Below are 12,344 nucleotides of genomic sequence, written 5' to 3'. Positions count from 1 at the left end.
ATGTGGTCTGCGAGTATCTGTGGTCATGTCTGGTTTCTCTTGTCAGCCTGTTTGGTCAATGCTGAAGCATTTTTGGTATTCCTTGTATGATTTGGACATGCTTGATTTTCTGTGTTCTGACTGGCCATGCTGTGGGTAGGCAGGGTAGCAGATCTTTTCCCACAGTGGAAATGATTGGAATGGTGGTGACATCTTGGGGAATGCCCCCAATGTACAGTGGTCTCCACCTCAAATGGATTGCCCCAACATCTTCCAACCTATCGACCAGTTGGGTTAAAATTTCTTACCCACACCCACTGTCCATGCCAACTGTTGTTAATGCATGGGACGCCAAATATTCAGGTTGATGGGTGTGGCAATGAACTCAATTACTCAGTAATGATTTGTTTCAAATTGGCGGGTGTGTTGCCTAGTTCACTTCCAACTTGTCTAATGTTTTATTGGAGATCAGTTCAGGGAATGGGCAGGAACCTGATTGCAGGTGGGTCAGCCACCCAAAGTATTCGACATACACTCTGCCCCTCCTGCTCCAAACTTGTCTTCCTCATACCACAAGTCAAAGACAGATTTTTAAAAGAAATCTGCGCACAGGATGTGCATGCTGTGGGTGAAGGGTTAATTTATTATTATTCCCTCACTGCCTTTAGAGGGTGCTATTGAGTCATCTTTATGAGCTGCAGAACTTAGAGCGATAGTATTCCAACAACAGTGTTGCTCAGGGAGCTTCAGGACTTTGCCTTAGGAGTAATGTCAGATTAGTTTGCGACCTGGAAAGAAATGTGGATCTGGTAGTTTCCTGTAAAATGTCTTTTTAATTTATTCATGGTCTATGAGTATTGCTGGCTGGGTTGGAACTCATTGGTTCTAGCCTCTGATCGGATCTTTTAGTCACTGGTCCAGTAAGGTTTCTACACAATATTGCTGGATCCGATATCATCAATGGCAACCTACGTTGTCTCCTTTTTTCTCTTCTGTGTGGATTTCCAAGCTCCATGCATATCAGTAACTTCTGAAACTGGAAGTCGATGCTGGGAAAGGCATTGGCATGCCGATCACCTTGGATCACCAGTGTGACAATGAAGCTGAAAAGGAACACTGCAGTTACAAGAACAGGTTATGGAGCATCTGAGTGGCTGTGAATCTTAGATGGAACAAGGCAGTCACAGAAGGCTAGGAGCCTTGCAACGACTAGCTCAACTCCTGACTATCCAAAGCCTGTCCAACATCGATAAAGCATAAGTCCAGAGTATGGTGGAATACTCCCCACTTGTCTGATGTAGCATCAACAATAATTAAGAAGCTTCACACCAACAAGGCAAAGAAATCCGCTTGACCGGCATCACATCTACAAACATTCAGTTATCCTACCATTGACACTTCGTAGCAACAGTGTGTACCATCCACAAGATGGGTTGCAGAAATTCATCAAGGTTCCTCAGATAGCACTTTCCAAACTCCAGTCCCTACCACCTAGAAGCACAAGGGCAGCAATTACATGGGGAATACTATCATGTGAAAGTTCCCATTCAAGCCATTCACCATCCTGACTTGAAAATATATTGCTGTTCCTTCAGTGTCAATGGTTCAAAATCCCAGAACTCCCGAATGGTGGTATGACTCTACATATGGCAAATGCACTGCAGTGGTTCAAAGAAGCAGTTCACCATCACCTTCTCAAAATGAACTAAGGAATGACCAATTTCACATTGATCCAGCCAGGGGTACCCACATTCCATGAATGAATAATGGTAGGATTAGTTGAGATTATAGTTGCTGGTAGAGAATACAGGCATGAATGTAATGGGCAGAATGGTCTCCTGCTGTGCTCTTTTCTGTGACTCAATGATTAATGCCAAAGAGTAGTAATTCACCTCCTTTCTGTTGGAGATTATCATAGCACTGGTGTGACACTTTTTTCCTCACTGCCTTTGCTGGTGCCCTGAGCTTGCAGACCAGAGAGACACTTAGAAATTTCAAAAACAAACTGCTCGAGAAACTCAGCAGGTCTGGTTTCAGCTGTGCAGAGAGAAACAGAGTCAATGTTTCAAATCTTTAGAACCTTCTTCAGGACCGTCACGGGACTGAAAGTGCTAGCTGATTCTTTCTCTGCAGATTTTCCCTCTATAGATGCCACCAGATCTGCTGAGTTTCACCAACAATTTCATATGTTTAGCATCCACATTATTTCACTTCCCAAAAGAGGGCTTGGTGACATGTTGCAATGAGAACAACCTCTCTCCAATGTCAGTAAAATTAAAGAACTAATTATTGACTTCACAAAGAAAGGAGAACACCTCCTCACCCACATCAATGGGGCTGACGTTGAGAGGATAGAGAGCATCAAGTTCCTTGATAACTAACAACCTATCCTGCACTTAGCCATGTAGACACAAAGGTCGATAAGGCACAACAACGCCTCTTCTTCCTCACGCGACTCAAGAAATTTGGGTCAACAGATGCACCATTGAGACCATAATGTCTGGATGCATAATGACCTGATTTCGCAACTGCTCTGTCCAGGACCATACAAAACTACAGAAGGTTATGTGCACAGCCCAGACCATCATGAAAGCCAACTGTCCATCCACGGGCTCCATTTACATGGTTCGCTGCCGTGGAAAGGCTGCCATCATCATCAAAGTCCTATTGCATCCTGGTAATGATCTCCGAGAACCTCTTCCACGAGGCAGAAGATGCAGAAGCTTGAACATACAAACCAGCAGGTTCAGGAACAGCTTCTTCCCTGCCATTATTAGACTGATGAATGGACTCTCTAGCTTCAAATAATGCTGATCTTGCTAACACTGATCTTGCCTCGCGCACAGCCTGTGCAATGTAACTTGTACGTCTCAGTCCAAGTCTATTTGATCTGTACACCCTTGCAGGACTGCATCAATGTACATCTCTGCATCCATGTACTGCTCATAAACAAAACTTTTCACTGTACTTCAGTACATGTGATGGTAAATCAATCAAGCAATCTTCTTTTTAAACTTGCTTTACTGTGTTTTAATGAAACTAATAACTCTCTGAATAATGCAATAGTTAAACTTGTAAATTCGGCACTAAATACTCTTAATAAAGATACAGAACAGCAAAGCTCAAGAGTACCATCAGCCTCCCGATAATGCACCAACACCTGGCCGCCCTTATATTTGGCCCACCTTGATCGGCGCGCGGCATGCTGGGAGATGAAGTTCGCTAACCCCTCCCATCGGGATACAAGACAGAGGAACATCAACTCCCGGCATGCGTTGCAAGAGGGGGCGTGGCGGATTGCGCAGTCGCAGTGTGTCCGGAAGCGCGGGACGGTTTGTTGTTGACGTGGGGGAGAACGGCAGGTGCAGTTGCAATGGAGTGAGGCGGACGTGGACAGTTTGGTGCGATCGTTTCTCCTGTTGAGCCAGGCGCCGAACATGTGGCTGAAACCCGAAGAAGTGCTGCTGAAGAACGCCCTGAAGCTATGGCTGACGGAGAAAACACACAAGTACTTTGTCTTGCAGCGTCGCAGAGGATACGGCGAAGGAGGCGGCGGGCTAACGGGTAAAGTGAGGAGTGCCGACAGAGAGCGCGCAGGCGCACTGTGGGCAAGGTGCCGGCTCCCGGTCAGCGCGCAGGCGGATAGTGTGCCGACCGCCGGCTCGCACGCCGGCGCATTGTGGGCTGGGTGCCGGCCGCCGGCTGCCGGCTATATTCTAAAGCGAAAACATGAGAAAGACATTGCTGTGCTGAGGTCTCAGTGTTGATGTTAAAGTAAAATACAAAACAGTGGAAATTTTTTCACGTCCTCTTTGGTTTATCTGCAAGCTACCTTTGCCTTTAAATTATTATTTGTTTTATTTCTGATATTTATTAATTTCTGGCAATTATTCATCACTTGGTTTCTGACATTTAACCCCCTGACATTTAATATTTTGTATCATTATAGTTATATTTTATATTTTACATGACCTTTTATTAACTTATTTATTGTTTTATAATTGTTTTTTATTATCTAGTGTCTCAGTGATGTACAGTGTGTAGACTTACCCTTCAGTCCAACTCATTCATGCTGACAAGATATCCTACTGTATATAAGTTTGATCCCATTTGCCATTGTTTGGCCCATATCCCTCTTAAACTCTTCCTATTCACAAAGCCATCCAGATGCCTTTCAACTGTTGTCATTGTACCAGACTCTGGATGCTGCCTGAGCTACAGTGCTCTTCCAGCACCACTAATCCAGAATCTGGTTTCCAGCATCTGCAGTCATTGTTTTCACCTTATTGTACCAGACTCCCCTACTTCCTCTGGCAGCTCATTCCATATACTCACCACTGTCTGGTGTGGAAAAAGTTGTCCCTTAGGGGAAAGATATACAAGGGACCTCTCACCTTAAACCTATGCCCTCTCATTTTGCACACCCCACCCTCGGGAAAAGACCTTGCTTGTTTATGCTAACCATGCCCCTCTTGTTTTTATAAACCTCTATAAGGTCATCCCTCAGCCTCCTATGCTCCAAGGAAAATACCTCCAGCCTATTCAGCTTCTCCCAATAGCTCAAACACTCCAGCCCTGGCAACATCCTTGTAAATCTTTTCTGAACTCTTCAAATTTCACAACGTCCTCCCTAACGGGTAGAGACCAGAATTTCACATGATACTCCAAAAGCAGCCGAATCAGTGTCCGAGAGAGCACAGCATGACCTCTCAACTCCTATGCTCATTGCACTGCCCAATAAAGGCACGCGTACCAAATGCCGCCTTCACAATCGGATCTACCTGGAACTGCTCATTCCAAGGTCTCTTTTTTTCAGCAGCACTCCCCAGGACCTTCCCATTAAGCATACAAGTCATGCTTTACTGTGCTTTGTTTGTATTGCTGCCAAATGTTTCTATTTGCAGCTGATTCTTTTTGCCTTACCCTCAGATTTAAAAAAATGACATATGGGTAATAGTTACTTTTATGAAGATTTTTCTTTAAAGTCAGGGAGTGATCTACTGTGTGACTGCAAACTTCTGGAGTAGTGTTTTTAATGAACAAGTCAAGGGATAACACCATTGCCCCTCTGGAATGGTTTCTGCATCTTGCAGATCCAGTAGTTATTAAAAGCTGAGAAGATTTAAGCTCTCAGTTTTGAATATTCATGTAAGGAGACTCCACGGTTCACAGGACAGAAACTTGGCGGTAATCAGTTAACTAAGCTTAAAGTGGCTGTGCTAGGAAGTAGATTGAAAACTTTGTTCTGTTATGTACTTTAAGATTTTTCTCAACTGTGCTCTGTATCTAGATAGTTTGGCTTTTTACTTCTGCTTTTGTCTTTTGTGCAGTAAACTTCTGTTTTGTCATTTTAAATTTTACAGCCTCACTGAATAAGTTTCAGTGACCGATCACTATGTTAGCTTAAAAATGAATATGATGCATCAGGCTAGATTTCATTCTGTGATCTGACTTGTCCTGTAGGACAAGCAGTTGGGATCATAACCGCATCGAAGATGTAAGAATTAGCATCAGTTGCTTTCTCGCTGATGCTCCCTACCTTGCTTCAGTGCTCTCTCGCTGATGCTCCCTACTTTGCTTCAGTGCTGAATGTTGGTATTGTCAGAACACCAGCTTTCTAACTTGTATTTCTGCACCTAATGTTTTCACTTTACAGCAGTGCCTCACTTAACTTCAAATCTGTATTCCATAAAAGTGCAGCTTTAAGCATCAGATTTTCCCCAGAATAATCAACGAATGATAAGAATTTGGCTTCTCAGTGAAGGTTTATCTTTCCCAGCTAATCCCAGTATGTCTCATCTCCTACATTGATTTCCTGGCGGTCTCCCAAACTCCAGCCATTCAGACATTTTGGCACAGTGTCTGTCTCCTGGATGTGGAAAGATATATTGGCAAGAAAACCAATAAACAGGGACATTGAGAAGCAGTGACTAGAACAGAAGTAGGGATGATCTCAGAATCTCCCATGAAGGCTCCTGAGATTGCAGTTAATTCTCCCATGTCATGAACCATTGCTCTGCCAAAAGCAATGATGATGCAAAAAATAGCAGCAAGGTTTTAGGAACACGCCTTAAATAGCCCAAGGTAGTTGGTTAAAACCAAACTGGGACACGGGGAGGCACCTTGTACAAACCTTCTATTGGTAAAAGAAACTAAATTGGCATAAGGAAAGGCTTTTCTCACAGTGAGTGGTTAGGGGCTGAAATGCACCTGAGTTTACGATTGGTAGGTTCAATTGAAGAATTTGAGAGAGAATCAAGATTGTTCCTTTTCAGATAACAATGTGCAAGTTTTCAGGGAGAATGCCAGTTAATGAGATGCTCATTCGGAGAGTTGGTGCAGATCTGATGGCTCAAGTGATCGCCTCCTGTACTTTAATCATTTTGAGTATGGTGATGTAATTTGGGCAAACAGACCCTAAAGAATAAACTATTTTAAAGTGAGACCACATTAAGTGGTTTAGCTTACTAAACCTTCGTGAAGAAATGCTGTGGTTAAAAGTTTCCTTCTCCTCATCAAGCAATCCCAGAACTGCATTCTGGCACATTTTGCAATCAGTTATTTGACAAGTTGTTCCTAGTAATTATTTTTAGCTTTAACAAGGAAATTTTTGTGCTTTGTTTTGCCTTGGTTAAATTTGACCTACTTCACATTATTCTACAAAAATAAAGTTAATAGAAATAACAAACTATGTTTTATGCACAATAATTATTCAGTTTTGTGACTACATCAGGAGCATTTATGCTGCACTGCATGATTAAATACTTACAGCTTAAGGTTCTCAGGTTTTGAGGTTTCATTGGGCAGTGTACACTGTGTTTCATCTGAACATGAGACATGGCATTGGGAGACTGGATTCAGGTACTGTGATTTCATTCCAGGGAAGGCAGAATGGCATTGGGTGGTGGTATTGAAGGGACGATATCCAGCTCTGTGAGTGAGGTGAAATCCTTGGATCCTTCTTAGCTGTAATCCATTCCTAATGTGCAGGGTCACAATGCATGTTTGACAATCTCATTCAGGCCAAAAGGGTGATTATTGTTGAAAGTAGCCTAGTACGTCCACTGCCAGGTGGGTCCTCTCTGCACAATTTTAATCTGAGATATGATCGTTTTTTGTTATTAATTTTATAAGAATGTCCTTCAGACCAGCTTCTTAATAAGTTCTGTTTTGAGGAACTTGGAGCAGTTTACTGTGCACTTTTGTTTAACCAAGCAAAATTCTGGAACTTCTAAGCAATGTGCAATGCCCATGCATCTGGTTTCAATAGACACGGTCTAACGAAAACACTCCCAGAAATGTAGATGTGGCATCTGTTGAGTAAATCAAAAGTTGACATTCCAGTTATACTGCAAAGAATTGTGTGGCTAAAATTTGTGCACTGCTGTAGTTAAAATAGAGTTGAGGTAGGGTTTTTTTCCTACTCATTTTAAAGCATACTAGATCAAATAATGTCCATTCCAGGGTCCCATGAGACTTGTATCTTGGTTAATAATTTGACTCTGCACATTCACTAAAGTGAATGTATGTTAGTATGTTGGCAGGCTGTGGGATCTTTTTGAATATAGGCTTGTGTTTGAACACCAGGTTTAATGGTGTTAATCTTGCTTCTATTTATTTATTGTCTTAATACTGTTTAAATACAGTTTATTACTTGATGTTTCTTTCAGATTGCTATTTACCCTATATATGCAAGTACCTGGCTCCTATCATTATGCTTTCCTCCCTGCAGTCTTTAGATTCTTTTTCAAAATGAATGCTTCGAAACTATTAGTGTAACCCAAGGAATATCACAAGACTTTTGCTGTTTTCATTAAACTCACGATAGGATTTCTTCAATAAGGTTTCTGATCCTTCTTAAAATTGGTCCTTTTGAACATTGCACGTTGCCGTCAAATAAGCTGAATATGTATATACAAAGCTGTTACTGGTTTGAGCATTAGAGCCCAGAAACAAGTTGTTCCAGCTGATCTTTACAGTATTTATGTTCCACGTCCTTATCTTTAATCCTGTTGACCTTAATTTCTATTCCTTTCTCACTCAAACTATTTTAGTCTTCCTTTTTTATTGGAGCTGTGCAAGTCTCTCAGCAAACTATTATTCATTTCCCGCCTATAATTATCTTGGAGAAAGGGAGAGGTGATAGTATTGTAGTATTATTGCCAGACTATTAATTCAGAAACTCAGCTAATGTTCTGGGGACCCGAGTTTGAATCCCACCGTGGCAGATGGTGGAATTTGAATTCACTAAAATAAAAATCTGGTTGTTGGAAAAATCCATCTGATTTGGGAAAGGAAATCTGCCGTCCCCATCTGGCCTTTGTGTGACTTCAGAACCACAGAAATGTGGTTGACTCTCACCTGCCCTCTGCAATGGCCTTGCACACCATTCAGTTGTGTCCTTTGCTATGAATTCTCAACAAGGAAATGAAACTGGAAGGAACAGCAGACATCGACCTAAGCACCAGAAAAGGCAAAGGCAAAAACAACTCCATAGACCCTGCAAAGTCTTCCTTCCTAACTTATGGGAGCTAGTGCAAAAATTCGGAGAGCTGTCTCACAGACTAGTCAAGCTACAGCCTGACGTAGTTGTAATCATGGAATTGTACCTTAGTGACAATATACCAGGCAACCCCACCACCATCCCTGGATACATCCCATCCCTGCCCACAGGACAGACCCTGAAGAGGTGGCAGCACAATGGTATACAGTTGGAGTGAGTTGTCCAGGGTGACCTCTCATACATGGGCAAGGAAACCTGTTAATTAGCACGTACCATGTTCCCACAGCTGCTGGAGGAAGCATTGAGGGTGGCAATGGCACAAAATGCCCTCTGGGTGTAGTATTTCAATGTCCATTACCGAGTGGCTTGGCAGCAGCACTAACTGATGGAGCTGGTTGGGTCCTAAAGAACATAGCTGCTAGACTGAGTCTGTGACAGCTAGTGAGGAAACCAAGAGGGCACACCATACTTGATCTCATCTTTAACAAATCATCAGATTTACCTGAATTGAATTGAATTTATTATCACGTGTACCAAAGCACATGCGAGCAATCCAGGTAAAGTAGCATGGATAAGTAACATATTAGTAAGAGGGACTGTGCCGTGGTCATTGTGGAGACCAAGTTCTGCCCTCACATTGAGAATACCTTTCACTGTGCTGTGTGGTACTATCATTGCGCTAAATGGGATGAACTTCAAACAGACAGAGCAACTCAAGACAAGACATCTGGACCATCAACTGCAGCAGGATTGTACTGCAGGACAATCTGCATCCTCACGGCCTGGCACATCTTCTACTCAACCATCTCCTCAAACCAGGGGATCTGTGGAGAGTGCAGGAGGACATAGCAGGATTGGACATTCCTGAAAATAAGGTGTCAGCCTACTGAAACTACCAAACAGGACTACTTGCATGCCACACAGCATGAGCAGCAAGTGATGGACAGAGCAAAGAGAACCTATGACCAATGGATCAGTTAGAGCAGTCCTGTGACATCCAGTCATAAATGATGGTGGACAATTAAAACAACTCACTGGAGGAGACTCTACAAAAATTCATAGCAATCTTCAACCAGAAGTGCCAAGTAGATAATCCATCTCGGCCGCCTCCTGTGGTTTTTAAATTTAATTCACTTCAGCAAGAAAGCAGGCATTGTTGGAGGCATTGAACATTGCAATGGCTATAGGCCCTGACGTGATTCCGGTAAATGTACTGAAGATTTATGCTCCAGAACTTGCTATGCTTGAAGTCAAGTTCGTCCAGGACGGTTATAAAACTGGCGTCTGTCCAGCAATGTGGAAAACTGCCCAGGTATGTCCTTTGCGCAAAAAGCGGGATAAATCCAACCCAGGTAATTATCTCTGGCAAGCTGGCAGCAGAGTAAGACACTCCAGCTCCTCTCCTCCACCTAGTCTTTTGCTCTCTCTCTCGCTCTCTTTCTTCTTTTCTGTGTATTTTTTTTTTAACTTCTGCATTCCCCTCTGTCTTTTGATTTACCCAATTCCAGACTGGAGGGTCCCGGAGGCAAGTCGTTAGAGCAGAGGCTGGTGCAGGGGGAGTGAGCCCCGGAGCAGAGGCCGGTGTTGGAGCAAGCCCCAGTGAAAACTGAAACTTGGAGAGGCTGAGAGCCGGAGCGGAGCAATCTGTAGGCTTAGAATGGAGTGGGGATGGTTGTTGGTCTGGGTCTGGCATGGGCGGTTAGACCACATGTGGAAGCCCCTGCGCTGAGCTACTACGATGTAATGTTGGAGGTTGTCTAACGTGGTGCCACTGTTTAAGAAAGGTGGTAAGGACAAGCCAGGGAACTATAAACCAGTGAGCCTGACCTTGGTGGTGGGCAAGTTGTTGGAGGGAATGCTGAGAGACAGGATATACGTGTATTTGGTAAGGCAAGGACTGATCAGGGATAGTCAACATGGCTTTGTGCGTGGATAATCATGTGTCACAAACTTGATTGAGTTTTTTGCAGAAGTAACAAAGAGGATTGATGAGGGCAGAGTGGTAGACATGACTTAAGGCATTTACAAGGTTCCCCACGGTAGATTGATTAGTAAGGTTAGATCTCATGGAACACAGGGAGAATTAACCATTTGGATACAGAACTGGCACAAAAGTAGGAGACAGAGGGTGATGGTGGAGGGTTGTATTTCAGACTGGAGGCCTGTGACCAGTGGAGTGCCACAAGGATTGGTGCTGGGTCCACTACTTTCATCATTTTTATATAAATGATTTGGATGTGAGCATAAGAGGTATAGTTAGTAAGTTTGCAGATGACACCAACATTGGAGATGCAGTGGACAGCGAAGAGAGTTACCTCAAATTGTAACAGGATCTTGATCAGATGGGCCAATGGGCTGAGAGGTAGCAGATGGAGTTTAATCTAGATAAATGTGAGGTGCTGCATTTTGGGAAAGCGAATCTTAGCAGGATGTATACACTTAATGGTAAGGTCCTAGGGAGTGTTGCTGAACAGAGACCTTGGAGTGCAAGTTCATAGCTCCTTGAAGGTGGAGTCGCAGGTAGATAGGATAGTGAAGACGACATTTGGTATGCTTTTCTTTATTGGTCAGAGTATTGAGTACAGGAATTAGGAGGTCATATTGTGGCTGTACAGGGCATTGGTTAGGCCACTGCTGGAATATTGTGTGCAATTCTGGTCTCCCATTGGAAGGATGTTGTGAAAAGTGTAAGAGTTCAGAAAAGATTTACAAGCATGTTGCCAAGGTTGGAGGATTTGAGTTACAGGAAGAGGTTGAATAGGCTGGGCTGTTTCCCCTGGAGCATCGGAGGCTGAGGGGTGACCTTGTGGAGGTTTATAAAATCATGAGGAGCATGGATAGGATAAATAGGCAAAGTCTTTTCCCTGGGATGGGGGAATCCAGAACTGGAGGGCATAGGTTTAGGGTGAGAGAGGAAAGATATAAAAGAGACCTAAAGGGCAACGTTTTCACGCAGAGGGTGGTACGTGTATGGAATGAGCTACCAGAGGAAGTGGTGGAGGCTACTACTACTACAACATTTAAAAGGCATCTGGATGGGTATATGAGTAGGAAGAGTTTGGAGGGATATGGGCCAGGTGCTGGCAGGTGGGACTAGATTGGGTTGGGATATCTGGTCGGCATGGACAAGTTGGACTGAAGATCTGTTTCCGTGCTGTACACTTCTATGACTCTAACTATTATATTTAAATGTCATATTTCTAAGTTATACTGTGAATCACTGTTAAGTAATGCAACTGCTTTTATATTCCTCTTTTGTATCTAAAATTTCTACCTCAGATGGCGCCATAAGAGGCGACATTGTAAACTTTTCACTGTACTCCTGTACTTGAGTGCATGTGACAATAAAGGATATTCTGTTCTAATCTCCTGCCTGATGAGTCTACTTTCGATCATCAGTAAAGTGAAGGAAGATGTCATCAAGCAGCACCTGCTCAATGGCGTCCAGTTTTGGTTCTGCCATGGCCACTCAACTCCTGATCTCATTGGTTCAAACATGGACAAAAGAGCTTGAAGAGTCTGGTGCTGGAAAAGCATAGCTGGACAAAAGAGCTGAATTCCAGAGGTGAGGTGAAAGTGACAGTCCTTGACATCAGGATGTATCCAACCGAGAGTGGCATCAAGGAACCCTTGAGAAACTGGAATCAATTGGTATCGGGGGTCAACTCTCTGCTGGCTGGAGTAATTCATGGCACATATGAAGATGGTTCGGTTTGTTGGAGATCAATCATCTCATCTCCAGGACATCTCTGCAAGTGTGTCCCCCAGGGTAATGTCCTAAGCCCAAACATCATTAGCTGGTTCACCAATAACCCTCCCTCCATCATAAGGTCACAAGTGTGGCTTGTGACTCCTCAGAGAC

The 12,344-nt window shown here is 43.4% G+C and overlaps 1 protein-coding gene across 2 annotated transcripts in view; it reads left to right on the top strand.

Moving 5' to 3' along the window:
- The first annotated feature begins 3,301 nt into the window (after positions 1-3,301).
- Positions 3,302-12,344, top strand: part of tbc1d8b (TBC1 domain family member 8B) — an 87,753-nt gene continuing 78,710 nt past the window's right edge. For both annotated transcript variants that reach the window (XM_072595566.1, XM_072595565.1), the window contains exon 1: positions 3,302-3,543. In XM_072595566.1, coding sequence (XP_072451667.1) covers positions 3,417-3,543 — 127 coding nt within the window. In that variant the 5' untranslated portion in view covers positions 3,302-3,416. The remainder of the gene's footprint in view (positions 3,544-12,344) is intronic.

Source organism: Chiloscyllium punctatum, chromosome 25, assembly GCF_047496795.1.
Source record: "Chiloscyllium punctatum isolate Juve2018m chromosome 25, sChiPun1.3, whole genome shotgun sequence".
In the NCBI taxonomy this organism is placed as follows: domain Eukaryota; kingdom Metazoa; phylum Chordata; class Chondrichthyes; order Orectolobiformes; family Hemiscylliidae; genus Chiloscyllium; species Chiloscyllium punctatum.
Note: the sequence above shows the minus strand (reverse complement) of the source record. Positions and strands in the feature narration are given on the sequence as shown.